The 25,146-nt window shown below is 63.2% G+C and overlaps 3 protein-coding genes across 3 annotated transcripts; all 3 read right to left on the reverse strand.

The window, feature by feature from the left end:
* Positions 1 to 1,225: 1,225 nt before the first annotated feature.
* Positions 1,226 to 15,012, reverse strand: CDK16 (cyclin dependent kinase 16). The gene is made up of 17 exons (XM_053969518.1): positions 14,925 to 15,012; positions 13,920 to 14,036; positions 12,198 to 12,322; positions 11,390 to 11,491; positions 10,784 to 10,840; positions 10,064 to 10,178; positions 9,224 to 9,318; positions 8,674 to 8,736; positions 6,809 to 6,932; positions 5,962 to 6,082; positions 5,079 to 5,189; positions 4,210 to 4,314; positions 3,451 to 3,493; positions 3,145 to 3,235; positions 2,425 to 2,502; positions 2,113 to 2,160; positions 1,226 to 1,544 (listed from the first exon to the last, which is right to left on the reverse strand). The coding sequence occupies exons 2-16, from the start codon at positions 14,026 to 14,028 to the stop codon at positions 2,123 to 2,125; spliced, it is 1,377 nt and encodes a 458-aa protein (XP_053825493.1). The 5' UTR covers positions 14,029 to 14,036; positions 14,925 to 15,012; the 3' UTR covers positions 1,226 to 1,544; positions 2,113 to 2,122.
* A 932-nt stretch (positions 15,013 to 15,944) lies between these two features.
* UXT (ubiquitously expressed prefoldin like chaperone) lies at positions 15,945 to 18,697 on the reverse strand. Its single transcript, XM_053969519.1, has 6 exons — positions 18,596 to 18,697; positions 17,795 to 17,876; positions 17,361 to 17,425; positions 16,837 to 16,944; positions 16,188 to 16,251; positions 15,945 to 16,093 (listed from the first exon to the last, which is right to left on the reverse strand). The coding sequence occupies exons 1-6, from the start codon at positions 18,661 to 18,663 to the stop codon at positions 16,040 to 16,042; spliced, it is 441 nt and encodes a 146-aa protein (XP_053825494.1). The 5' UTR covers positions 18,664 to 18,697; the 3' UTR covers positions 15,945 to 16,039.
* A 1,990-nt stretch (positions 18,698 to 20,687) lies between these two features.
* SYN1 (synapsin I) lies at positions 20,688 to 25,139 on the reverse strand. Its single transcript, XM_053969521.1, has 9 exons — positions 25,110 to 25,139; positions 24,278 to 24,339; positions 23,905 to 24,047; positions 23,356 to 23,424; positions 22,873 to 22,975; positions 22,284 to 22,421; positions 22,143 to 22,206; positions 20,886 to 21,744; positions 20,688 to 20,805 (listed from the first exon to the last, which is right to left on the reverse strand). Exons 2-9 carry the CDS (start codon positions 24,317 to 24,319, stop codon positions 20,733 to 20,735), a joined length of 1,491 nt encoding a protein of 496 aa, XP_053825496.1. The 5' UTR covers positions 24,320 to 24,339; positions 25,110 to 25,139; the 3' UTR covers positions 20,688 to 20,732.
* Between the last annotated feature and the right edge of the window lie 7 nt (positions 25,140 to 25,146).

Raw genomic sequence — 25,146 nt, forward strand, 5'->3', positions numbered from 1 at the left:
CTCCCAGCTGTGACCCTGGAGTAGGGCCCGAGTAACGTCTGAGTAACGCCAGCGTGGCAAGCCTCGAGTAACGCCGAGATCCTGGGCTGCAGTGAGCGCTGAGTAACCTCGGAGTAAGAGCTGCGGAGCCCGGGCTGAGCGTAAAGGGTGAGTATCCGTGAGTATCCTCGGAGCATCCTGGGAGGAAAGGCCTGGAGCAGCACGGGGAGCGGAGCGCGAGTAACGCGTGAGGAAAGACTGAGCAACCTCGAGTAAGCGGGGGAGGGCTTTGTGTCGGCTGAGTAAAGGTGGAGTAGCGAAGGCGGCGGAGCCCCCGCCCTAGAGCGTGGTAAGGCCACCACGGGGGTGAGCGTGAGCAACCTGTGAGTAAGGCCTGAGCAACCTGTGAGTAAGGCGGGGCAGGCCGAGCGCTGTGGAACGTCAGAGGAGAGCCCGGGGCTGAGTAACCTCTGAGTAAAGGCTGAGCAACCTCTGGGCAAGGAGTGAGCGACCTCCAAGGAAAGGCTGAGGAAGCTCCGGGCAGGGGCTGAGCGAGCGCGGAAGCGCTGAGTAAGGGCGGAGTAAGGGCCGAGCAAAGGCAAAGAGGATCAAAGCACCCGGAGCAAGGAGCGAGTAACGGGAAAACAACCCAAAAGGGGGAGCTGAGCAAGGGTGGAGTAAGGAGCCGCCTAAGCCTGGAGTAAGTCTGGAGTAAGTCCTGCCTGCAAGTCCCGAGTACCTCAAAGGCTGAGAAAACTCAGAGGAAACTCAGAGTAAATTCTGAGGAACTGCGGAGTAAGAGCCGAATAAAGAGCCCGCCCCTGACCGTGAGTAACTCTGGAGTAAAATCTGGGTAGGAATCGAGTCCTGAGCAACCTCGACGTAAGAGCTGAGAAGGCTCCGAGTAAGAACCCGGAGTAACTCAGGAGTAACCGAGAGCAGGAGCAGAGGAACGACGGCCGCAAGTGAGAAGAGGCTGAGTAGTGGCGGAGTAAGGCTGGAGTAGGGCAGGTGTGGCCGCAGAGCTGGGCCTGAGCTGCCTTGGTGTAAAGTCTGAGGAACCCTGGAGTGAACCAAGCCCAACCTCCCAGGAGATGCCGCAGCCTCGAGTAACCCCGGAGTAAAGCACGAGTAAGCTCCCCCTCCCCCCACTGCCCCGCCCCTTTTTGGCCCCTCCCCCCTCAGGCTCCACCCCCTCTGGCCCCGCCCCGGGGGGAGGGGCCCATATAGACTCTGCTTTAGAATATTGCCTTGCAAAAATAAAACTCGACGTAAACTGGGGGGGGAAAGAAACCCCCAAAAAATGGGGGGGGGGACCCCAAAAAACGGGGGGGAGACCCCAAACCCCCCCCCCCGACCCCCCCCACAATGGGGGTCCCACGTGAAACCCCCCAAAATCCAGCAGCAGTTCCTTGGGGGGGAGGGGGATTTTTTGGGGGGGGGTCACCGGTCCAAGCCCCCCCCCCCCTGGAGATTTGGGGCGTCCCCAAAGGTTTGGAGGATTTTTGGGGTGACCCCAGCCCCGGATTTGGGGGGGTCCTGGGGGCGCAGCAGCAGTCCGGGGGGCTGTGGGGAGAGGAAGGAGTTAAAACCCAAAAAGATGAAACCCCCCCCCCCAAATTTATCCCTCCCTCTTTTGGGGTCCCTCCCCGTAAATTTTGGGGGCGTCCGAAACCCCGAATTTCAGGCGGGGTCTGCTCCGGTTTTGGGGGATCCCAATTCCAGGGGGTTCTCCCCGAAATTTTGGCGCTTTATTTGCGGGGTTTTCGGGGCGTGGGCTCATTTTTGGGGGAATTTTTTTGGGATTTTGGGGATCATTCCCCAAAGATGCTGCCCACCGCCCCATTCCCAATTCTGGGGGGCTGATCCCTGATTTTGGGGGCTGATCCCTGATTTTGGGGGCTGATCCCGGATTTTGGGGTTTGATCCCGGATTTTGGGGGAGCTGATCCCAGATTTTGGGGGCTGATCCCTGATTTTGGGGGCTGATCCCAGATTTTGGGGGTTTGATCCCGGATTTTGGGGAGCTGATCCCGGATTTTGGGGGCTGATCCCGGATTTTGGGGTTTGATCCCAGATTTTGGGGGCTGATCCCGGATTTTGGGGGCTGATCCCAGATTTTGGGGAGCCTCACCTGCTCAACATCAGAACTCGGTGTCGAGCACCCGGAAGGCGGAAGAACCTGCAGGGAAAAAGGAGGTCAGGAAACCCCACAAAAAACCCCAAAATCACCCAGAAAACCCCCAAAAACCGCCTTAAAGAAACCCAAATCATGCAAAAAAAACCCCAAAGAAACCCCAAAATCACCCCAAAAAAACCCCAAAATCCCCCCAAAATTGCCGTGCACCCTGTGAGGGGCGGGGTGTGGCTTCAAGGGGTGCAGGGTGGGGGTTCAGGAGGTTTTTGGGGTTCAGGGTTTTTGGGGTTGGGGGTTTTGGGGTCCCACCTGTGGGGGGCAGGGGCGCCGAGCGCAGCCCCGGCTCCTTCTGCAGCTGGATCTCCTTCAGCGCGAAGATGGACGTGGCTGGGGGGCGGGGCGACCCCAAATCAGGGGTGTGGTCACCCCAAAAAAACACACCCCCTGATTTGCATAGCCACACCCACCTTTGGTTCAGCCCCGCCTACAGCACAGCTCCACCCATGGAAGAGCCCTGCCCAGACAAGCCACACCCCCACTCTAAGCCCCGCCCCTCACAGCCCCCACCCTCAATGCCCCACCCCCAAAACTCCATTAAAGGTGCCACCCGTGTCAAGCCCCGCCCAATTGCCACACCCATGGAAGCGCCTCCCCCAGTGCCACACCCACGTTAAGCCCCGCCCAATTGCCACACCCACAGAAGCCCCGCCCACAGTGCTACACAGAATCCCCGCCCCCATTGCCACACCCATATGAAGCCCCATCCCCAGAGCCCCACCCATGTCAAGCCCCAACCCAGTGCCACACCCATGTGAAGCCCCACCCCCATTGCCACACCCATGTGAAGCCCCGCCCCCCAGTGCCCCACCCATTCCAATGCCCCACCCCCAAACCCTTCCCCACTGGCGCCACCCCCCAATGCCACACCCACACAAAGCCCCACCCCCAGTGCCCCACCCAGGCGAAGCCCCGCCCCCGAAGCCCCGCCCACTCACTGTCGAAGCCCGCCCCGAAGCCCCGCCCACTCACTGTCGGGCAGGGCGCTGACGCGCGGCCCCAGGCAGCTGAAGAAGGCGTGTCCCATGGCCTCCGCCGCCGGCAGCCGCCGCCGCCCCTCGAACTGCCCCGCCCCCGTCAGGCCACGCCCACCCGTGGGACACGCCCACAAACGGGCGTGGCTATGCCAAACCCCACCCCATCCAGCAAAGGGGCGTGGCCACACCCCCACCACCTCGGTGTGGGAGGGATGTGGGGAGGCCACGCCCACTTGGCAGGGGTGTGGTCATTTGGGTGTGGTCAAAGGGGCGTGGTCGGCAGAGGCCACGCCCAGCTCACCTGCAGCAGCTGCCCCAGGAGGTCGGCGCCATCCTGGTCCAACCTGGGGGGACAAAGGGACTCAGGGGACAGGTGCCACCACTATGGGACAGCTGCCACTTCAAAGGACAGGTGCCACCCCATGTGCCAACCCCAGGGGACAGGTGGCACCCCCATGTGCCACCACTATGGGACGGGTGCCACCCCCATGGCACAGGTGACATCCTCAAGGGACAGGTGCCACCCCATGTGCCATTCTATGGCACAGGTGCCACCTCCATTGGACATGTGCCACCCACAGGACAGGTGTCACCCTGAAAAGACAGGTGCCACCCTCATGGGACAGGTACCATTCTATGGACAGGTGCCACCCCACGGGACAGGTGCCAGCCCCATGTGCCACTCCCATGGGCACAGGTGCCACCCCAAAGGACAGGTGCCACCCCCATGTGCCAATCTATGGGACAGGTGCCACTCCCATGGCACAGGTGCCATTCTATGGCACAGGTGCCACCCCACAGGACAGGTGCCACCACTATGGCACAGGTGCCATTCTATGGGACAGGTGCCACCCCCACGTGCCACTCCCACGGGGACAGGTGCCACCCCAGGTGCCACCCCACGGGGACGCATGCCACTCCCATGGCACAGGTGCCATTCTATGGGACAGGTGCCAGCCCAGGTGCCACCCCACGGGGACAGGTGCCAGCCCAGGTGCCACCCCACGGGGACAGGTGCCACCCCACGGGGACAGGTGCCAGCCCAGGTGCCGGCGCTCACCGCGGCGCGTGCTGCCGCAGCCCCTCGGGCGGGTACAGCGGGTACTTGTGCGCCCGGAACTCGGCGTTGGCACCGATGCCCGGCCACGTCTCCTCCGTCGGGTCCCTGGGGGGCACACGGGGGGGGTCAGGGGCCAGCGCCCCGAGACGGCCCAAAAGCGCCCAGATTTGCCCAAATCCTCCTGGATTTGCCCCAAAACCGCCCAGATTTGCCCAAATCCTTCTGGATTTGCCCCAAAACCTCCCAGATTTGCCCAAATCCTCCTGGAATTGCCCCAAAAGCGCCCAGATTTGCCCAAATCCTCCTGGATTTTGCCCCAAAACCGCCCAGATTTGCCCAAATCCTCCTGGAATTGCCCCAAAACCGCCCAGATTTGCCCAAATCCTCCTGGAATTGCCCCAAAACGGCCCAGATTTGCCCAAATCCTCCTGGAATTGCCCCAAAAGCGCCCAGATTTGCCCAAATCCTCCTGGAATTGCCCCAAAAGCGCCCAGATTTGCCAAATCCTCCTGGAATTGCCCCAAAACCGCCCAGATTTGCCCAAATCCTCCTGGAATTGCCCCAAAAGCGCCCAGATTTGCCCAAATCCTCCTGGAATTGCCCCAAAACCGCCCAGATTTACCCAATTTCCACCCGAATTTCTCCCAACCCCCCCCCAAATTTCTCAAATCCCCCTGAATTCCCCCAAATCCCCCCAATTTTCCCAACCCCCCCCCAGTTTTCCCAAATCGTCCCAGATTTCCCCCAACCCCCCCCCCAAATTTCTCCCAAATTCCCCCTGAATTTCCCCCAAATCCCCCCGAATTTTTCCAAATCCCCCCAGATTTCCCCCAAACCCCCCCAATTTTCCCAAACCCCCCCGGATTTGCCCCAAATCCCCACCCAGCAGGCGGAAGATGAAGTGCAGCTGCTCCTCCACGGTGGCCCCGGGGAACAGCGGCCGCCCCGTCACCATCTCCGAGAAGATGCAGCCGACGCCCCTGGCAGGAGAGACCCCGAAAAACCCCAAAATTACCCCAAAATTATCCCCAAAATGATCCCAAAATTACCCCAGAATTACCCCAAAATCTCCAAACGGACACCCTGGCAGGACAGACCCCAAAAACCCCAAATTTATCCCCAAAACGACCCCAAAAACCACAAACTGGCACCCCTGGCAGGAGAGACCCCAAAAACCCCCAAAATTACCCCCAAAAAAAACCCATAATTATCCCCCAAATTACTCCAAAAACCACAAACTGACACAAAAAATCCCCAAATTGCCCCCATAGGATCCCCAAAAATCCCAAAATGACCCCAGTGCCCCCCCAGTCCCTCCCAGTGCCCCCAGTGCTCATCCCAGTGCTCCCAGTGCCCCCAGTGCCCATCCCAGTGCTCCCAGTGCCCCCAGTGCCCATCCCCGTAAATCCCAGTGCCCCCAGTGCCCAACCCAGTAAATCCCAGTCCCTCCCAGTGCCCCCAGTGCCCATCCCAGTGCCCATCCCAGTGCTCCCAGTGCCCATCTCAGTAAATCCCAGTGCTCCCAGTGCCCATCCCAGTGCCCATCCCAGTGCTCCCAGTGCCCATCCCAGTGCTCCCAGTGCCCCCAGTGCCCATCCCAGTGCCCCCAGTGCCCACCACATGTCGATCTGGGTGCTGTACTCGGTGGAGCCCAGCAGGATGTGCCCGTCCCAGTGCCCCCAGTGCCCATCCCAGTCCCTCCCAGTGCCCCCAGTGCCCATCCCAGTCCCTCCCAGTGCCCCCAGTGCCCACCACATGTCGATCTGGGTGCTGTACTCGGTGGAGCCCAGCAGGATGTCGGGCGGGCGGTACCACAGCGTCACCACCTCGCTGGAGAACGTCTTGGTGGGGATGGACTTGGCCCGGGCCAGGCCTGGGGGGCACCAGATGGGTCAGGGGGGCACCAAAAGGGTCAGGGGGGCACCAAAAGGGGCTGGGGGGGCACCAAATGGGTCAGGGGGGCACCAAATGGGTCAGGGGGGCACCAAATGGGTCAGGGGGGCACCAAATGGGGCTGGGGGGCAAAAATTGGGTTGAGGGTGGCACAAAATGGGGTCCTGGGCAGTTTTGTGGAGCTCTGAGGGGGTTTTGGGGTGCCAGGTGAGGTTTTTGGGGTGCCAGGACAGGTTTTTGAGGTCCCTGGTTAGGTTTTAGGGGTCCCAGATTAGGTTTTGGGGTCCCAGATGAGGTTTTGGGGGCCCCAGGGCAGTTTTTGGGGTCCCAGAGCAGTTTTTTTGGATGCTAGGGCAGTTTTTGGGGTCCCAGATCAGATTTTGGGGTCCCTGGTCAGGTTTCTGGGGTCCCAGATCAGGTTTTAAGGGTCCCAGATCAGGTTTTTGGGGTCCCAGGGCAGTTTTTTGGGATCCCAGATCAGGTTTTTGGGGTCCCAGATCAGTTTTTTTGGGGTCCCAGATCAGTTTTTGGGGTCCCAGGTCAGTTTTTGGAGTCCCAGATCAGGTTTTAGGGGTCCCAGGGCAGCTTTTGGGGTCCCAGATCAGGTTTTAAGGGTCCCAGATCAGGTTTTAGGGGTCCCAGATCAGTTTCTGGGGTCCCCGATCAGGTTTTTGGGGGTGCCAGGGCAGTTTTGGGGTGCCCTGACCGAAATCCGCCAGTTTCAGGTCCCCGCGGCGGCTGAGCAGCAGGTTCTGGGGTTTGAGGTCGCGGTGCAGAACCTTGTGGCGGTGGCAGAAGGCGAGACCCCGCAGGAGCTGGAACAGGAACAGCTGCCCCCCCAAAAACGGGCTGGGGACACTCGGGGACACCGGGGACACACAGGGGACAGGCAGGGGACAGGCAGGGGACACACAGGGGACAGACAGGGGACAGGCAGGGGACAGGCAGGGGACAGGCAGGGGACACACAGGGGACAGACAGGGGACAGACACGAGACAGACAGAGAACAGACAAGGGACACCCATGGGACCATTAGGGACATCCAGGGACACCCAGGGGACCCGCAGGGACAGAAAAGGGACAGACAAGGGACAGACAGAGGACACACAGGGGACAGACAGGGGACAGGCAGGGGACACACAGGGGACAGACAGGGGACAGGCAGGGGACAGGCAGGGGACAGGCAGGGGACACACAGGGGACAGACAGGGGACAGGCAGGGGACACACAGGGGACAGGCAGGGGACAGGCAGGGGACAGACAGGGGACACCCAAGGGACAGACACGGGACAGACACGGGACACACAGGGGACAGACAGGGGACAGACAGGGGACAGACAGGGGACAGGCAGGGGACACACAGGGGACAGACAGGGGACAGACAGGGGACAGGCAGGGGACACACAGGGGACAGACAGGGGACAGACAGGGGACAGACACGGGACAGACAGGGGACAGACAGGGGACAGGCAGGGGACACACAGGGGACAGACAGGGGACAGACAGGGGACAGGCAGGGGACACACAGGGGACAGACAGGGGACAGACAGGGGACAGACAGGGACAGACAAAGGACCATTGGGGGCATCCAAGGGACATCCAGGGACACCCAAGGAACCCTCGGGGACAGAGAGGGGACACCCAGGGACAGACAGGGGACACCCAGGGGACCCTCAGGGACATCCAGGGGACAGACAAGGACAGTGAGAGACAGACAAGGGACATCAGGGGACAGGCAGGAGCACCTTGGGGACACCCAGGGGACCATTGGGGGCATCCAAGGGACACCCAGGGACACCCAGGGGACCCTCGGGGACAGAGAGGGGACAGACAGGGGACACTGAGGGACACCCAGGGACAGACAGGGGACACCTGGGGACACCCAGGGGACGGACAAGGGAGCCCTGGGGACAGACAAGGGACACCCAGGGGACCCTCGGGGACACCCAGGGACAGACAAGGACACCCAAGGGACACCCAGAGACACCCTGGGGACATCCAGGGGACCCTCGGGGACACCCAGGGACAATCCTGGTTCCTCTGTGGCTCCTAAACCTCCCTGAGAGACCCTGGAGCCCCAAAATCCCCCCAAAACCTCCCCAAAATTGCCCCCAAAAAATCCAAACCCCCTCACCCTGACGTCGTGCATGCTGATGACCCCAAAATTCCCCCAAAAGCACCCCAAATCCCCCCAAAACCCTCCCCAAACACCCCAAAATCCCCCCAAAATCACAAAAAAAACCCCAAACCCCCTCACCCTGACGTTGTGCATGCTGATGGCCTAAAAAAAAACCCCAGACCCCCCAAAATCCCCCCAAATCCCCCCAAAATCTCCCCAAAACCCTACAAATCCCCCAAAATCACCCCAAATCTCCCCAAATCCTCCCCAAATCCCCAAACCACCCCCAAAATCCTCCAAATCCCCTCACCCTGACATTGTGCATGCTGATGGCCTCAAAATCCCCCCAAATCTCCCCCAATAGCCCCCCAAAATTCCCCCAAAACCCCCCAAATCCCCCCCAAATCCCCAAAACACCCCAAAAACCCCCAAAATGCCCCAAATCCCCTCACCCTGACGTTGTGCATGCTGATGACGTTCCCACAATCATCCAGGTACTGCTTGAGGTCCCGGTCCTGGGGGAAAAAAAAACAGAAAATCCCAGATTTTGGGGGATTTGGGGGGTTTGAGAGTCCCTGGAGGGGATTTTGGGGTCCTCGGGTGAATTTCAGGGGGGATTTTCAGGGGGGATTTTGGGGTGATTTTGGGGTGGATTTTAGGGTGAATTTGAGGTGATTTAGGGTGATTTTAGGGTGATTTGGGGTGGATTTTGGGGTGGATTTGGGGTGATTTTGGGATGATTTTTGGAGGATTTTTAGGGTGATTTTTGGGTGGATTTTGGTATGAATTTTGGGGTGGATTTTGGGGTGATTTTTGGGTGATTTTAGGGTGATTTTGGGGTGATTTTGGGGTGGATTTGGGGTGATTTTGGGGTGAATTTGGGTGGATTTTGGGGTGGATTTTGGGGTGATTTTGGGTGGATTTTTGGGGTGGATTTTGGGGTGATTTTTAGGGTGATTTTGGGGTGGATTTGGGGTGATTTTGGGGTATTTTGGGGCTCACCAGGTACTCGAAGACCAGCGTCAGGCACTGCGGCGTGTGCACGATGTCGTGCAGCGTCACCACGTTGGCGTGCTTGAGATCCCGCAGCAGCGACACTGCGGGGACACCGGGGGGACAGGGGACATTGGGGACATTGGGGACATTGGGGGGGACATGGGGGGGACACGGGAGGGGACACGAGGGGGACAAGGGGTGGGCACGGGAGGGGACACAGAAGTTCAGTGGCCTCAGCCCTCGTGGGAGCCACCCCCAGACCGCCCTGACCCCTCCCCACCACAGCGACCCCCAGTGTCCCCAATGTCCCCAGGGTGTCCCCCCAGTGTCCCCAGTGTCCCCCCAGTGTCCCCAGTGTGTCCCCAGTGTCCCCCCAGTGTCCCACCCTCGCGGATGGCCGTGCAGGCTGTGTCCCCATTGTCCCCAGTGTGTCCCCAGTGTGTCCCCAGTGTCCCACCCTCGCGGATGGCCGTGCAGGCTGTGTCCCCAGGGTGTCCCCAATGTCCCCAGTGTGTCCCCAGTGTCCCACCCTCGTGGATGGCTGTGCAGGCTGTGTCCCCATTGTCCCCAGGGTGTCCCCAGTGTCCCCAGTGTCCCCCCAGTGTCCCCCAGTGTCCCACCCTCGCGGATGGCCATGCAGGCTGTGTCCCCAGTGTCCCCAATGTCCCCCCAATGTCCCCAGGGTGTCCCCAGGGTATCCCCAATGTCCCCCCAGTGTCCCCAGTGTCCCCCCAGTGTCCCACCCTCGCGGATGGCCGTGCAGGCTGTGTCCCCATTGTCCCCAGTGTCCCCAGGGTGTCCCCAGGGTGTCCCCCCAGTGTCCCCAGTGTCCCCCCAGTGTCCCACCCTCGCGGATGGCCGTGCAGGGCGCCCCCTCCTCGTGCTCCAGCCGGATTTCCTTCAGCGCCACCAGGTTCTCGGTCAGCTTGCTGCGGCCCTTGTACACCGTGGCGTACGTGCCCTGGGGACAGGGGACATTGGGGACACGCTGGGGACATGGGGACATCAGCAGGGACACCTGTACACCAGGGTGTACGTGCCCTGGGGGACACGGAGATAACACAGGTGACACACGGATGACACAGGTGACAGGTGACACAGATGTGACACAGATGTGACACACAGGTGGCACAGGTGGCAGGTGACACAGATGTGACACACAGGTGACACACAGGTGGCACAGGTGACACAGATGTGACACACAGGTGACACACAGGTGGCACAGGTGACACAGATGTGACACACAGGTGACAGATGACACAGATGTGACACACAGGTGGCACAGGTGTCACAGGTGACAGATGACACAGATGTGACACACAGGTGGCACAGGTGTCACAGGTGACAGATGACACAGATGTGACACACAGGTGGCACAGGTGACAGGTGACACAGATGTGACACAGATGTGACACACAGGTGACAGGTGACACAGATGTGACACACAGGTGGCACAGGTGACAGGTGACGCAGATGTGACACAGATGTGACACACAGGTGACACACAGGTGGCACGGGTGACACAGATGTGACACACAGGTGGCACGGGTGACCCCGTGCCCTCACCTCTCCCAGTTTGTCCAGTTTCACGTACGTCTCCAGCTTCCCGAAGCCGATTTCCGACTGGCGGGGGGAAGGCGGTTACTGGGAGAACTGGGAGAACTGGGGGTCACCCCAGCCCTCCCGCTCCATACTGGTCTATACTGGTTTATACTGGTCCATACTGGTCCATACTGGTCTATACTAGTTTATATCAGTTTATACTGACCCACACTGGTCTGCGCTGGTCTATACCGACCCCTACTGGTCTATATTGGTCCATACTGGTTTATACTAGTCCATACTGATCCATAGTGGTCTACTGATCTATAAGAGCCCATACTGGCCCATACTGGTCCATACTGGTCTGTACTGGTCTATACTGGTCCATACTACCCCATACTGGCCCATACTGGTCTATACCAGCCCATACTGGTCCCTACTGGTCTACACCAGCCCATACCGGTCCGCACTGGTCTATACCAGCCCACACCGGTCTATACCAGTCCATACTGGTCCATACTGGTTTATACCAGCCCATACTGGCCCATACTGGTCTACACCAGCCCATACTGGTCCATACTGGTCTACACCAGCCCATACTGGTCCATACTGGTCCGCACTGGGACGCACCAGCGAGACGCGGCGCAGGCGGCGGCTCAGGGCCCCGGGCAGCCCCAGCCCCCCCTCGGGCAGGCGGGTGTCGGCGGGCAGGGACAGGCGCTTGGTGACGTCCTGGGGACGGGCCGGGGTCACACCAGGGCTCCCAGTTCAGCCCAGTGCCCTCCCAGTTCAGCCCAGTTCAGCCCAGAGCCCTCCCAGTTCAGCCCAGAGCCCTCCCAGTTCAGCCCAGAGCCCTCCCAGTTCTGCCCAGAGCCCTCCCAGTTCAGCCCAGAGCCCTCCCAGTTCTGCCCAGAGCCCTCTCAGTTCAGCCCAGAGCCCTCCCAGTTCAGCCCAGTTCAGCCCAGTGCCCTCCCAGTTCAGCCCAGTTCAGCCCAGAGCCCTCCCAGTTCAGCCCAGAGCCCTCCCAGTTCAGCCCAGAGCCCTCCCAGTTCAGCCCAGAGCCCTCCCAGTTCTGCCCAGAGCCCTCCCAGTTCAGCCCAGAGCCCTCCCAGTTCAGCCCAGTTCAGCCCAGTGCCCTCTCAGTTCAGCCCAGTGCCCTCCCAGTTCAGCCCAGTTCAGCCCAGTGCCCTCCCAGTTCACATCAGGGCTCCCAGTTCAGCCCAGCTCCCGCTTCACACCAGTGCTCCCAGTGCCCTCCCAGCACTCCCAGTTCAGCTCTTTTCAGCCCAGTTCTTCCCAGTCCCTCCCAGTCCCCCTAGTCCCTCCCAGTCCCTCCCAGTCCCCCCAGTCCCTCCCACTCCCCCCAGTGCTCCCAGTCCCCCCCAGTCCCCCCCAGTCCCCCCAGTCCCCCCAGTCCCCCCAGTTTGCCCAGTCCCACCTCGCAGGCGCCGTGCCGCGGGTGCTGCCGCAGCCTCACGGGTGACGCCACCTCCTCCGAGGACGTCCCCGAGGGGGGGTCGCTCTCCCCGTCCGACCCCATCCGGGCCTCGTCCCCCCCCGGCTCTGGGGACACGGCGGGGGGGGGTCAGGGACCCCAAAATACCCCAAATACCCCAAAATAACCCAAAACACCCCGAAATAACCCCAAACAACCTAAAACACCCCAAAATATCCCAAAATAACCCCAAATACCCCAAAAGAACCCCAAAATATCCCAACCCCCCCAAAATACCCCAAAATAACCCCAAATACCCCAAAACCAGCCCGAAATACCTCAAAATAACCCAAAATAACCCCAAATATCCCAAAATATCCCAAAGAACCCCAACCCCCCGCGACACCCCAAAAATCCCACCAAAATACCCCAAAACTACCTCAAAACCACTCCAAAATATCCCAAAACACCCCAAAGTATCCCAAAACACCCCAAGCCCCCCAAAATACACCAAAACCCCCAAAACCCACCCAAAATATCCCAACCCCCCCCAAAATACACCAAAACCCCCAAAACCCACCCGAAATACCCCAAAATCAAGGGACCCCCCCCCCGTGTCCCCAAACTGTCCCCAAAGCCCCTCCCCAGGGACCCCCCAATGTCCCCAAGGGACCCCAAAACCCTGCCCCAAAATCAAGGGACCCCCAAAGGATCCCCCCAAAACCCCCGAAGGGACCCTCGCAGTGTCCCCAAGAGCCCCCCAAAGGACCCCCCAAACCCCAGGGACCCCCCCAATGTCCCCAAATGTCCCCCCCAAACCCCTCAGGAGCCCCCCCACAATGTCCCCAAAGTCCCCCCGAATGTCCCCAACATCCCCCCCAATGTCCCCAAGAGCCCCCCAAAGGACACCCCAAAACCCCAGGGACCACCCCCAATGTCCCCAAAGGTCCCCAGGGGTGCCACACTGTGCCCCCCCCCCCCCAATTTGGGGACACGGAGGTGACACGGGGACAGCGCGCGGCCGGTGGCACCGGGGACAGGTGGTGGCACCTGGGGGGGCACCGGGGACAGGACACGGGGACAGATGGACGGACACGGGGGGGGGGACAGGGGACAGATGGGGAGGGGGGGACACGGAAGGAGCCCGGGGGACACGGGGGGGGACAGGAGGGGACCCCCGGCTCTTAAAGGGGCCGTGTCCTGCTGGGGGGGGTCTTAAAGGGACAGGCACCCCAAAACGTGCCCCCCCCCATGGCTTCTTAAAGGGACAGGCACCCCAAAATGTGCCCCCCCAGCTTCTTAAAGGGACAGGCACCCCAAAACTGCCAGCCCATCACTTCTTAAAGGGCCAGGCACCCTCTTAAAGGGACAGGACCCCAAATCTGTACCCCCGCCACCTTCTTAAAGGGACAGGGACTCTCTTAAAGAGCCAGGCACTCTCTTAAAGACACAGGTACCCCAAAACTGTGCCCTCCCCCTGCCTTCTTAAAGGGCCAGGCACCCTCTAAAAGGAATACGTACCCTCTTAAAGGGACAGGCACCCCTCAATCTCCTTCCCATCACCCCCAAAGCTTTTAAAGGCCCAGGCACCCCTAACCCTGCCCCCACCTTCTTAAAGGGCCAGGCACCCCCAACCCGCTCCTTCTTAAAGGGCCAGCTCCCCACTTTGGGGGGGCGGGGCTCGCTGAGAGGGGGCGGGGCCCCCCTTAAAGGGCCAGCGCTCACCGCTGTCGCTGCCGGTGCCATCGCGGGGGTCCCCCAGGCCCTTGTCGGGGGCGCGGCCCCCCCGCAGCGTCATCGACAGCTGCCGCTTGATCTTCTTCATCCGGTCCATGGCCAGCCCTGCGGGCAACACCTGAGCACAGCTGGGCACAGCTGGGCACAGCCTGAACACCTGAGCACAGCTGGGCACAGCTGGGCACAGCCTGAACACCTGAGCACAGCTGGGCACAGCCTGAACACCTGAGCACACCTGGGCACAGCTGGGCACAGCCTGAACACCTGAGCACAGCTGGGCACAGCTGGGCACAGCCTGAACACCTGAGCACAGCTGGGCACAGCTGGGCACAGCCTGAACACCTGGGGTCACTGCACACCTGCGTGCCCGGCACACCTGAGCACAGCTGGGCACACCATGAACACCTGGGCACAGCTGAGCACACCTGGGCACACCATGAACACCTGGGCACACCTGGGCACACCATGAACACCTGGGGTCACTGCACCCATGAGGGCCCTGCACACCTGGGCACCCCCGGGCACCCCCTGCACACCTGGACTCACCCTGAGCACCTGGGAGCTGCTCAGCCCACCTGGGGCCCACCCTGCACACCCGGGCACCCCCTGCACACCTGGGCACACCTGGGCACCCCTCACACCCGGGCACACCTGGGCACACCTGGGCACCCCTCACACCTGGGCACACCTGGGCACCCCTCACACCCTGCACACCTGGGCACCCCCTCACACCTGGGCACACCTGGGCACCCCCTCACACCTGGGCACACCCGGCTCCTCCCCCTCCCCCTCCACACACCTGCGCCCCTCCTGCCCACCTGAACCCCCCGGTGCCCCCCTCCCCCCGCGCGTGGCCCGAGGGGGCGTGGCCTCCTCCCCTCCCCTCCCCCCCGGTGCCCTCACAGCGGCCGCGGCTCCGGGGGGATCCCGGGGGATCCCGGGGGGTTCCCGGTTGTTCCCGGTGGTTCCCGGGGGCTCGGGGGTTCCCGTTACCGGCTCAGCGGCGCGGAGCCTCCCAGAAATCCTCGGCCATGGCGGGGCCGGGCCCGACCCCGCGGGCGGCTCCGGTGGGGCCGGGCCGGGCCGGGCCGGGCGGGAGCGGCGGGAGCGGCGGCGGCGGCGGCGCAAGATGGCGGCGGGGGCGGAGCCGGGTGACGTCAGCGCGGAGGGCGGGGCAACGCGCTGAGGGGCGGGGCTAAGCGCCGAGTGACAGCAGTGTGAGGGGCGGGACAACGCGCTGGAGGGGCGGGGCTAAGAGCCGGGTGACGTCAGCGCAAAGGGCGGGAAAGGAGCGGTGGTGGGGAGGGGTGAAAGGGGGCGGGGCTTATGAGGGCACGGAGGGGGAGGGGCTCAGGGGGGTGGGGCTGTTTGGGACCCGCCCCCCGAATTCCCCAGCAGGGAAAGCTGGGGGGGAATTCCCTTTGGGGAAGCCCCAGCTGCAGTGACGTCACAGTGACGTCACAGCGACCCCTCCTCCAATTCTGTGCCACCCCCACCCGCCCCTCCCCCACCCCAACAACACGCCCCTCAGGGGGAGGGGGCGGGGATGACCCTAATGAGGCTCCGCCCCTTTTTTTGGGACCCCCGGGGTTACTCCGTGTTTGCTCCGAAGTGAACAAGGCTGCTCCGAGGTGACTCCAGCGCTACTCAGGGGCTACTCTGAGCTCACTCAGGGGTTACTCAGCCGTTATTTACTCAGCAGCTGCCCAGGGGTTACTCAGCATTTATGGTGAGGTTACTCAGGGGTTACTCAGCAGTTACGGTGAGGTTACTCGAGGGTTACTCAGCAGTTACAGTGAGTTTACTCGGGGGTCACTCAGCAGTTGCGCAGGCGTTACTCTCAGTTTACCCACAGGTTACTCCACGACTGCCCTGCAGTCACTCCAGGTACTCCAGGGTTCCGCTGGGTACTCCAAGTTTACTCCAGGTATCCCAGGTTACTCCGGGGTTACTCCGGGGTTACTCCCAGCTCCCTCCCCTGTGCCCCAGCTTTACACGCAGGTCACTCCCAGGTGTAAAAAACTCCGCTTTACTCATGTTTTACACACAGGTTACTCCGGCTTTACACACAGGTGAGGGGGCGGGGCCAGCGCAGGTGTCCGAATCGCTCAGGGGTCAGAGGTCACGGGGGGCTCCTGCAGCCCCTGCAGCTCCCGCAGGCCCTGGGGGAGGGGCAAACATTGGGGGCGTGGCCTGGAGGTGAGGGGGCGTGGCCCTCAGGTGAGGGGGTGTGGCCAGGCGAGGGGGCGGGGTTACCTCCAGCACCAGCCGGATGTGGGCGCGGATCTTGGCCCCGTCGCGCGTCAGGGAATCGCTGAGCCTGCAAGGGGCGGGGCTTAATGGGGCGGGGCTTTGGTAGGAGGGGCATGGGAAGGGTGGGGGCTCCTGAGTGGGCGTGGTCTGATTGGCATGATGAGACCACGCCCTTTTTTGTCATGGGGGTGGGGATGTGCTTTCCTTTTATGGTGCGGGTGTGGCCTGGGTCGTGTGGGCGTGGCCTGCTTAAGGACACTCTTATTTTGGTCATGGGGTGGGGATGTGATCTCATTTTATGGTATGGGTGTGGCCAAAGGGGGCGTGGTTTGCCCCTCTGGAGCCGCCTGTGGCCACAGGTGAGCGCAAAAGGGTGGGGCCTAAGTGGGTGTGGTCCAAAAGGGGCGTGGGCACCTCCTCCCACCCCAAATGCAGCGGGATTGGGGCGTGGCATTGGGGCGTGGCTCCCCAAGGGGGTGTGACCTCGATGGGTGTGGTCTCAACAAAGGGGCGTGGCCCTTGAGCATGGGGGCGTGGCCACGGCAGAATGACAGAGGGTCACTACCCAACACCATGGGGCGTGTCCAATGTGTGTGGGCGTGGCCTGGGCGTGTCTGGGGCGTGCCCAGGGGGCGTGGCCGGGCGGTCTCACCTCTGCAGGAGGGAACTGCGGCGCTCCAGGTGCCGGAGGGCCTCGGGCAGCGTCAGCTCCGCGAAGAAGCCGAAGCCCAGAGCCACGAAAACGCGCCGGGGGTCCGGGCTGGGGGCACGGCCGGGGGAGAAAAGGGGTCAGGGGGAGCCCCGAGGGGTTTTTGGGGGGTCCTGGGGGTTGGGGAGGCTCAGGGGAATCGAATTTAGGGGATTTAGGGGCTCCCTGGGGAGATTTTGGGATCTCACAGGGAATTTTGGAGTTATCCTAAAAGGGGATTGGGGTCCCAAAGGTGCCCAGGGGGGTCCTGGGGAGTTTTGGGGGTCCTGTAGGGGTTTTTGAGGAATCTGGGGAAGATTTAGGGGGGGTCTAAGTAGATTTGGGGGGGGGGTCTGAGGAGGTTTTTGGGGACCTGAGGAGGTTTTTGGGGCTCTGAGAAGATTTTTTTGGGATCTGAGGAGGTTTTTGGGATCTGAGGAGGGTTTTGGGGGGTCTGAGGAGGTTTTTGGGGTGCCAGCCCCACTCACACTTCGGCGCTGACGAAGAAATTGCAGCCGAGATCCACCTGGGTGTGCAGGGGGGCGGCGACGTCCTGGGGACCCCGAAACCCCCCGGGACCCCCGGGGTCACACAGAGAGCCCCAAACACCTCCGGGGACCCCAAATCTCCCCAGAGACCCCCAAACCCCCCCACGAGATCCCCAAACCCCACCAAACCTCCCCAAAATCCCCCAAATCCCACCTAACCCCCCCCACGAGACCCCTAATCGCCCCCAAATCCACCCACGAGACCCCCAAAAATCCCCCCCACCCTCCAAATCCCCCCAAAGTCTCCCAACCCCACCCCCCAAAACACCCCCAATATCCCCCCAAACCCCCTCCAGACCCCCCCCAGTTCCCCTCCAGGCCCCTCCCCAAGCCCCACCCATAAACCACGCCCCCTTAGGCCACGCCCCGCGCACCTGGAGGCGGGCGAGGGCGGAGCGCAGCTGCAGCACCTGCGCCTGCTGCTCGAAGACGGCGTCGCGCTGCTCCTGCACCCGCCTGCGGGGGGCGCTGCTCAGCGGGGCGGGGCCTCGCCGGGGGGCGGGGCCAACCAAACGGGCGTGGCCACAGCGCGCAGGGCGCTAGGCGGAGGGGGCGTGGCCGCGAAACGGGCGTGGTCTCGCGGGGAACGGGCGTGGTCGCAGCGCGCAATGCGTGGACGGGCGTGGTCGCGAAATGGGCGTGGTTTAACGGTGAATGGGCGTGGCCACAACAGGCAGTCGCTCTGTTGAGGTGGAGGGGCGTGGCCGCAAAATAGCCGTGGCCTTGCAGTGCATGGGTGGGGTTGATGTGGGGCGTGGCCATAAAATAGGCGTGGCAACAAGCTGAATGGGTGGGGTTGAGGGGGCGTGGCCACAAAACAGGCGTGGCATCAAGGTGAATGGAAGGGGATGATGTGGGGGCGTGGCCATGAAACAGCCTCAGCCTGAGTGGGTGTGGCCACAAACGCGGCCACTATTATGAGCCAGAGGGGGCGTGGCCACGAAATAGGCGTGCCCTCAGGGTGAAAGGGCGTGGCCACAACACGCGGGTATTATGAATGAGCGGGGTTGATGTGCAGGGGGCGCGGCAGCAAAAACAGGCGTGGCCTCCGGCTCAGTGGGCGTGGCCACAACGCGGTTATTGAGGGTGGGGCAGAGGGGGCGTGGCCGGAGCGCGGAGGGGAGGCCCGGGGTGTCGCGTGGGCGGGGTTTCAGTCGCGATATGACGTCGCCCACCTCAGGTCGCGCTGCAGGACGTCGCTGACGAACGCCTCGTAGCGCTGCGCCTTCTCCGCCGCCGCCATGCTGCTTCTGACGTCATCGCCGGAAGCGCGTCATCACCGCGCGGCCGCCGCTCGGGCGCCCCCTGGCGGGCGGGAGGTCCCGGGCTGTGTCCTTCCCCTCCCCCCGCCCCCATCGCGGTCGCATGTCGCGACATGACCGCCCCTCTATCGGCGACAAAACCTGCCCGCGCGCCGAGTGCGGCCGGGACAGCGCGGCCTGTGCCCCCCCCCCAGCCCGTACCTGCCCCGGGTGTGTCCCAGGTGTGGCCAGGTGTGGCCAGGTGTGGCCAGGTGTCCCCAGGTGAGCCCAGGTGAGCCCAGGTGTCCCCAGATGTGTCTCAGTTGTGCCCAGGTATGCCCCAGATGTGCCCCGGGAGTGTCCTGGTGTGCCCCCAGGTGCGCCTAGGTGCCCTAGGTGTCCCCAGGTGGGTCTCAGGTGTGCCCCGGGAGTGTCCAGGTGTGCCCCAGGTGTGTCCTGGGAGTGCCCAGGTGATCCCCAAGCGTGTGCAGATGTGCCCAGGCGTCCCCAGATGTCACCAGGTGTGCCCATGTGCCCCCAGGTGTGTGCCCACCTCTCCCCAGGTGTGCCCCAGGTGTGCCCGGGTACCTCCCCCCACCACTCCCCCCCCAAATTTTGGGGGTGCCCCAGGCCCCGCCCCCCCAGCAGCAGCCACCCAGCGCCAGCAGCTCAGGGATTTATTGACCCCGCCCACACGGGCGAAAGGGGCGGGGCTAAGCAGGGTGTGGCTGAGAGGCGTGGCCAAGCGGGGGGCGGGGCTTACACACACGAGCGCACACAGAGAGACCCCCACCACAATTGGGGGGGGGGAGGGGCTTGGCAAGCACAGAGCGGGGGGGGGAGGGGGTCCCTGGGGGGATTTTGGGGGGTCCTGAACACCTGGGCCCCCTCCCAAGGTAGATCTGGGGGGTCCTGGGGGGATTTTGGGGATCCCCGAGGGGATTTTGGGGGGTCCTGAACATCTGTGATCCCCCCCAGAGTGGATCTGGGGATCCCCGGGAGGATTTTGGGGTCCCCCAGGGGGTTTTGGGGTGCCCCGGGTGGATTTGGGGTGAATTTCGGGGGGTCCCGGGTACCCGAACCCCCCCCATTTGTGGGGTCACAATGCACGGATGGATTTTGGGGGGTCCCAAAGGGGTTTTGAGGACCCCCCGGGGGATTTGTGGGGCACCCCCAGGAGAAGTTTTGGGGCGGTTTTTGGGGTGTCCCCGGGGTGGTTATGAGGGGATTTTTGGGATGTTGCCAAGGGGGTTTTTGGGGTGTCCCCAGGGGGATTTTGGGGGGAGCTTTGGGGTCCTCCAGGGCAGTTTTTGGGACGTTCCCCGGGTATTTTTGGGGTTCCCGGGGTTGTTTTGGGGGTTCCCAGGTGTTTCTGGAATGTTCCCTCAGTATTTTTGGGTTCCCCTGGCTATTATTGGGGTTCCCAGTTGGTTTTGGGCTCCCCCAGGAGTTTTTTGGGGTTCCCAGGTGTTCCTGGAATGTTCCTTGGGTATTTCTGGGTTCCCCCAGCTATTTTTAGGGTTCTCAGCTGTTTTTGGGGTCCCCAGGTATTTTTGGCTTCCCCCGGCTGTTTTTGGGGTTCCCTGGGTGCTTCTGGAGTCCCCCAGGTGTTTTTGGGATTCCCCCGGCTGTTTCTGGGGCTCCCTGGGTATTTTTGGGTTCCCCCAGCTGTTTTGGGGATGTTCCCCTGGGTGTTTTTAGGGTTCCCTGGGGATTTTTGGGTTCCCCTGGATATTTCGGGTTCCCCCGGGTGTTTTTGGGATCCCCCCGATATTTTTAGGTTCCCCCGGGTGTTTTTGGGGGTTCCCCGGGTATATTTGGGTTCCCCTGGGTGTTTTTGGGGGTTCCCCCGGGTGTTTTTGGGGGTTCCCGGGATATTTCGGGTACCTCCGGGTATTTTTGGGGGTTCCCCCGGGTGTTTCTGGGGTTCCCCCGGGTATTTTTGGGGTTCCCGCGTGTTTCTGGGATGTTCCCCTGGGTGTTTTTGGGGGTTCCCCGGGGATTTTTTGGTTCCCCCCGGATATTTCGGGTCCCCCCGGCTGTTTTTGGGGTCCCCCCGACATTCCGGGGCTCACTCGAAGAGGCTGGCGAAGCTCTGCCGCAGCGCCCGCAGGCTCTCGGGGGGGCCCTGCTCGGGGGCGGGGCTGCGGAATTTGGGGGTTCAGGGGGGCCCGAGGGGGGCGGGGCCTCGCCCCTCCCCCCACCAAGACCCCCCCCCACTTACCTGGGGGGAGGGGCCCCGCCCGGTTTGGGGGCCAGCGCCGGTTTGGGGGCGATGGGCGGGGCTTGGGGGCGGGGCTGGCGGGTGGTGGGCGGGGCCTGCGGGCCAGGGGGGCGGGGCGTGGTGGAGGGTGGGGCTTGAGGGCGGGGCTGGGGAACGGAGGGGGAGCGCTGGAGGCGGGGCTGGGGGGAGGTGGGCGGGGCTTGGGGGCGGGGCTGGGGTGATGTTGCCGGGCCTGGGGGGCGGGGCTGAGGGGAGGAGGTGGGCGGGGCTTGGGGGCGGGGCTGGGGTGACGTCGCCATGCTGGAGGGGCGGGGCTGAGGGGCAGACGTGGGAGGTGCTTGGGGGCGGGGCTGCGAAGTGGGCGGGGCTTGTGGCCTTGGCTGGGGGGACACTGCAGGGCCGGGTGGGCGGGGCTGTGAGGTGGGTGGGGCTTGAGGGCGGGGTTGGGATGTGGGAGAGGCTTGTGGGCGGGGCTGAGGGGAGGTAGGCGGGGCTTGTGGGCGGGGCTGAGGGCTGGGTGGGCGTGGCTGAGATGTCGAGGCAGCCAGAGGTGGGCGTGGCTGTGAAGTGGGTGGGGCTTGTGGGTGTGGCAGTGGTGAGCCGGGCGGGGTTTGTGGGCGTGGCTGCGCAGGGCTGGGCGGGGTTTGTGGGCGTGGCTGTGGGGAGGTTGGGCGTGGCTGGGGCGTGGCCGTCGGGGTTTGCGGGCGGGGCTGGGCCGCGAGCGGGCGGGGCTGGGTGGGGCCTCGTGGTTGGGTGGGGCCCGGCTGGGCAGGGCGTGGTGATGCTCCACCCATTTGTGGGCGGGGCTGGCCCTGCGGCGGGGGGCGGGGCTGGGCGGGGCCAGACGGGGGCGGCGCACCTGGAGGAAAGATAAACACCTGAGGGGGCGGGGCTTGAGGCAGGTAAAGTCCCAATTTGGGGCAAAATCCCCCAAATTTGGGGCGTGGCAGCACTGGAGGGGTGGGGGCAGATTTGGGGCGTGCCTGGGGAGGGAGGGGCTCCCCAAAATTGGAGTGTCTGGAAGAATTTTTGGGAATTATTTTAAACTTTTAGGGTTTGGGGCAAACCTGAGGAGGATTTTTGGGGAAGCCCCGATTTTTCCCAGCCCCTTTTTTAGGGAAAATTTTCACGTTTTGAGCAAAAGCAGATCCCGACAATTTCAGGACGCAAATCCCCGAATTCCAGAAGCCCCCCCCTGGATTTTTGGGGGCTCCAAAGGATTTTTGGGGGTGGGGGAGGGGGGGAGGGGTCACTCACCCTGGGGCTGGGGTCTCTGCTGGGGGGGGGTCCCCGGCCGGGGGGTCCCCGAGGTCGCCGACGCCTGCACAAAAGGGGGCGGGGCTCAGTTTTGGGGGGGTCCGGGAGGCACCTGGAGGGTGGGGTGGGAGGGGCGGTTACCTGTGGGCGTGGCCGGGCGGGGGAGGGGCTGCGGGGGCGGGGCAGCTCCTCCCTCATCCGCTCCAGCACCAGCTCCACGATCTGCGCCTGGTCCTCGGCCGCGCCCGGGCCCAGCAGCGGCAGCCACGAGCCCAGCACCTGCGGGGGGGGGGGACAGGTGGGCGGGGCTCAGCTGGGGGCGGGGCTCAGGTGTGCCCCAGGTGTACCCCAGGTGTCTCAGGCGTGCCCAGGTATCCCCCAAGTACGCCCGGCTGTGCCCAGCGGGGCCCCAGGTGTGCCCCAGTTGTGCCCAGGTGTGCGTGGTGTGCCCAGGTGTCCCCCAGGTGTGCCTCAGGTCTTCCCCAGGTGTCCCTCACCTGTGCCCAGGTGTCTCAGGTGTTCCCCAGGTGCCCCAGCTGTGCCCAGCTGTGCCCCAGGTGTGCTCAGGTGTACCCAAGTGTGCCCCAGCTGTCTCAGGTGTGTCTCAGGTGTGCCCAGGTGTGCCTCAGCTGTGCCCAGCTGTGCCCAGGTGTGCCCAGGTGTGACCAGGTGTGCCCCAGGTGTCTCAGGTGTTCCCCAGCTGTGCCCAGCTGTGCCCAGGTGTGCTCACCTGCACGATGTGCTCCTGCCCGTCGGGGTCCCTCAGCGCCTCCACCCCGCAGATGTCGGCGCCCCCGAAGAGGCCGGCGCAGGCGTCCACCCACGCCCGGTGCCTGCGGGAGGGGCGGGGTCAGCGCCACGCCCACCGACGCGGCCACACCCCCTCACCGTGCCCACGCCCCCTCAGGCTGGGCAGATCCCCGCTCAAAGCCCCGCCCCTTTTCCCGGACCCCACCCTGTGCAGAAGCCACGCCCCTTTTCAAATTACCACGCCCATAAAAGCCCCGCCCTAACCACAAGTGGCTTGCATTGCCACACCCCTTTGATGACCACGCCCGCCCATGCAGCCACGCCCTTTCATACATAGCCCCGCCCCTGACTCCAAGCCCCGCCTCTTCTCTCCTAGCCCCACCTCATTGGTGCCCCACCCCACAGCCCCACCTGATCCCCTCCCAAAGCCACGCCCCCATTAGCCCCGCCCCCTCACACTCACCTGGGGCTGAGGGCGACCGGCTCCACCTGCGGCCCCTCCCCCGCCGTGTCCCCGCCCCCCAGAGACCACCTGGGGGGAGCCGGGGGTCAGCGGGGACCCCCATGGACCTGCCCCTCCCCCATTCACCCCCCAAGGCCCCGCCCCCAGGCTGAGGCCCCGCCCCTTCCTGCAGACCCCACCCCAAAACACACCAGGCCCCTCCCCCAAACCCTGAGCCACGCCCATGCCCCGCCCTCAAACCAGAGCCACGCCTCCAATGTAGCCACGCCCTTTGTCCAATGACATCTGCTCCGAGCCCCGCCCCCGAGTGAAGCCCCGCCCCCAGAATGAACGCCCCCAGTTCCCCCAGTCCCTCCCAGTCTATCCCAGTTCCCTGCCATTCCTCCCAGTTTGTCCCAGTCCTCTCTCAATTCCTTCCCAGTTCCCTCCCAGTCCCCCCCAGTTCCCTCCAAATCCCTTCCCAGTCTATCCCAGTTCCCTCCCAGTCCCTCCCAGTCCCCCCCAGTCCCCCCCAGTCCCTCCCAGTGCCCCCAGTTTGCCCAGTCTCACCGCAGGGCCCTGTACTGGTCCCCGATCCTCTGCACCCGCAGCCTCTCGGTGCCCGCGGGGCCCCCCCGCAGCAGCGCCCCCGCCCGGGCCCCGCCCATGGCGGCCGCCACCGCCCCCAGCACCTGCGGGGAGCCCACGCGCACCTGGGACAGGTGAGAGAGGAGGGGACAGGTGAGGCACAGGTGAGATGGGGACAGGTGAGACAGGTGAGACACATTGAACCACACCCCCATAGAGCCACACCCACAGAGCCATGCACAGTGTCACGCCCACATGGAGCCACACCCACTCACATAACCACACCCAGTGGAGGCCACGCCCACATTTAACAACCCTATTGAGCCACACCCAGCAGAGGCCACGCCCCACTCACCTGTCCCACCCCAGCGGGGGCGGGGCTGAGCGTCACCGTCATGGGGAAGGTGGGGCGGTCAGCTGGGGACACCAGTGACACCAGTTAGAGACCAGTTAGAGTCCAGTGACACCAGTGACACCAGTGACACCAGTTAGAGACCAGTGAGAGACCAGTGACACCAGTGAGAGACCAGTGACACCAGTGACACCAGTGAGAGACCAGTGACACCAGTGACACCAGTGAGAGACCGGTTAGAGACCAGTGACACCAGTTAGAGACCAGTGACACCAGTGAGAGACCAGTGAGAGACCAGTGACACCAGTGAGAGACCAGTGACACCAGTTACAGACCAGTGACACCAGTTAGAGTCCAGTGACACCAGTTAGAGTCCAGTGACACCAGTGACACCAGTTAGAGACCAGTGACACCAGTGAGAGACCAGTGAGAGACCAGTGACACCAGTTAGAGTCCAGTGACACCAGTGACACCAGTTAGAGACCAGTTAGAGACCAGTGACACCAGTGAGAGACCAGTGACACCAGTTAGAGACCAGTTAGAGACCAGTGACACCAGTGAGAGACCAGTGACACCAGTTAGAGACCAGTTAGAGACCAGTGACACCAGTGACACCAGTTAGAGACCAGTTAGAGACCAGTGACACCAGTGAGAGACCAGTGACACCAGTGAGAGACCAGTGACACCAGTTAGAGACCAGTTACAGACCAGTGACACCATTCCCAGTTCATCCCAGTCCCTCCCAATTTCCCCCCAGTCCCTCCCAATTCCCTCCCAGTCCCTCCCAGTCCCCCCCAGTCCCTCCCAGTCCCCCCCAGTCCCTCCCAGTGCTCACCAGTCCCCGGGGCCGGTTGCAGAAGCGCTGGGGCACC

This window comes from Vidua macroura, unplaced genomic scaffold (assembly GCF_024509145.1).
Source record: "Vidua macroura isolate BioBank_ID:100142 unplaced genomic scaffold, ASM2450914v1 whyUn_scaffold_228, whole genome shotgun sequence".
Classification (NCBI taxonomy): Eukaryota; Metazoa; Chordata; class Aves; order Passeriformes; family Viduidae; genus Vidua; species Vidua macroura.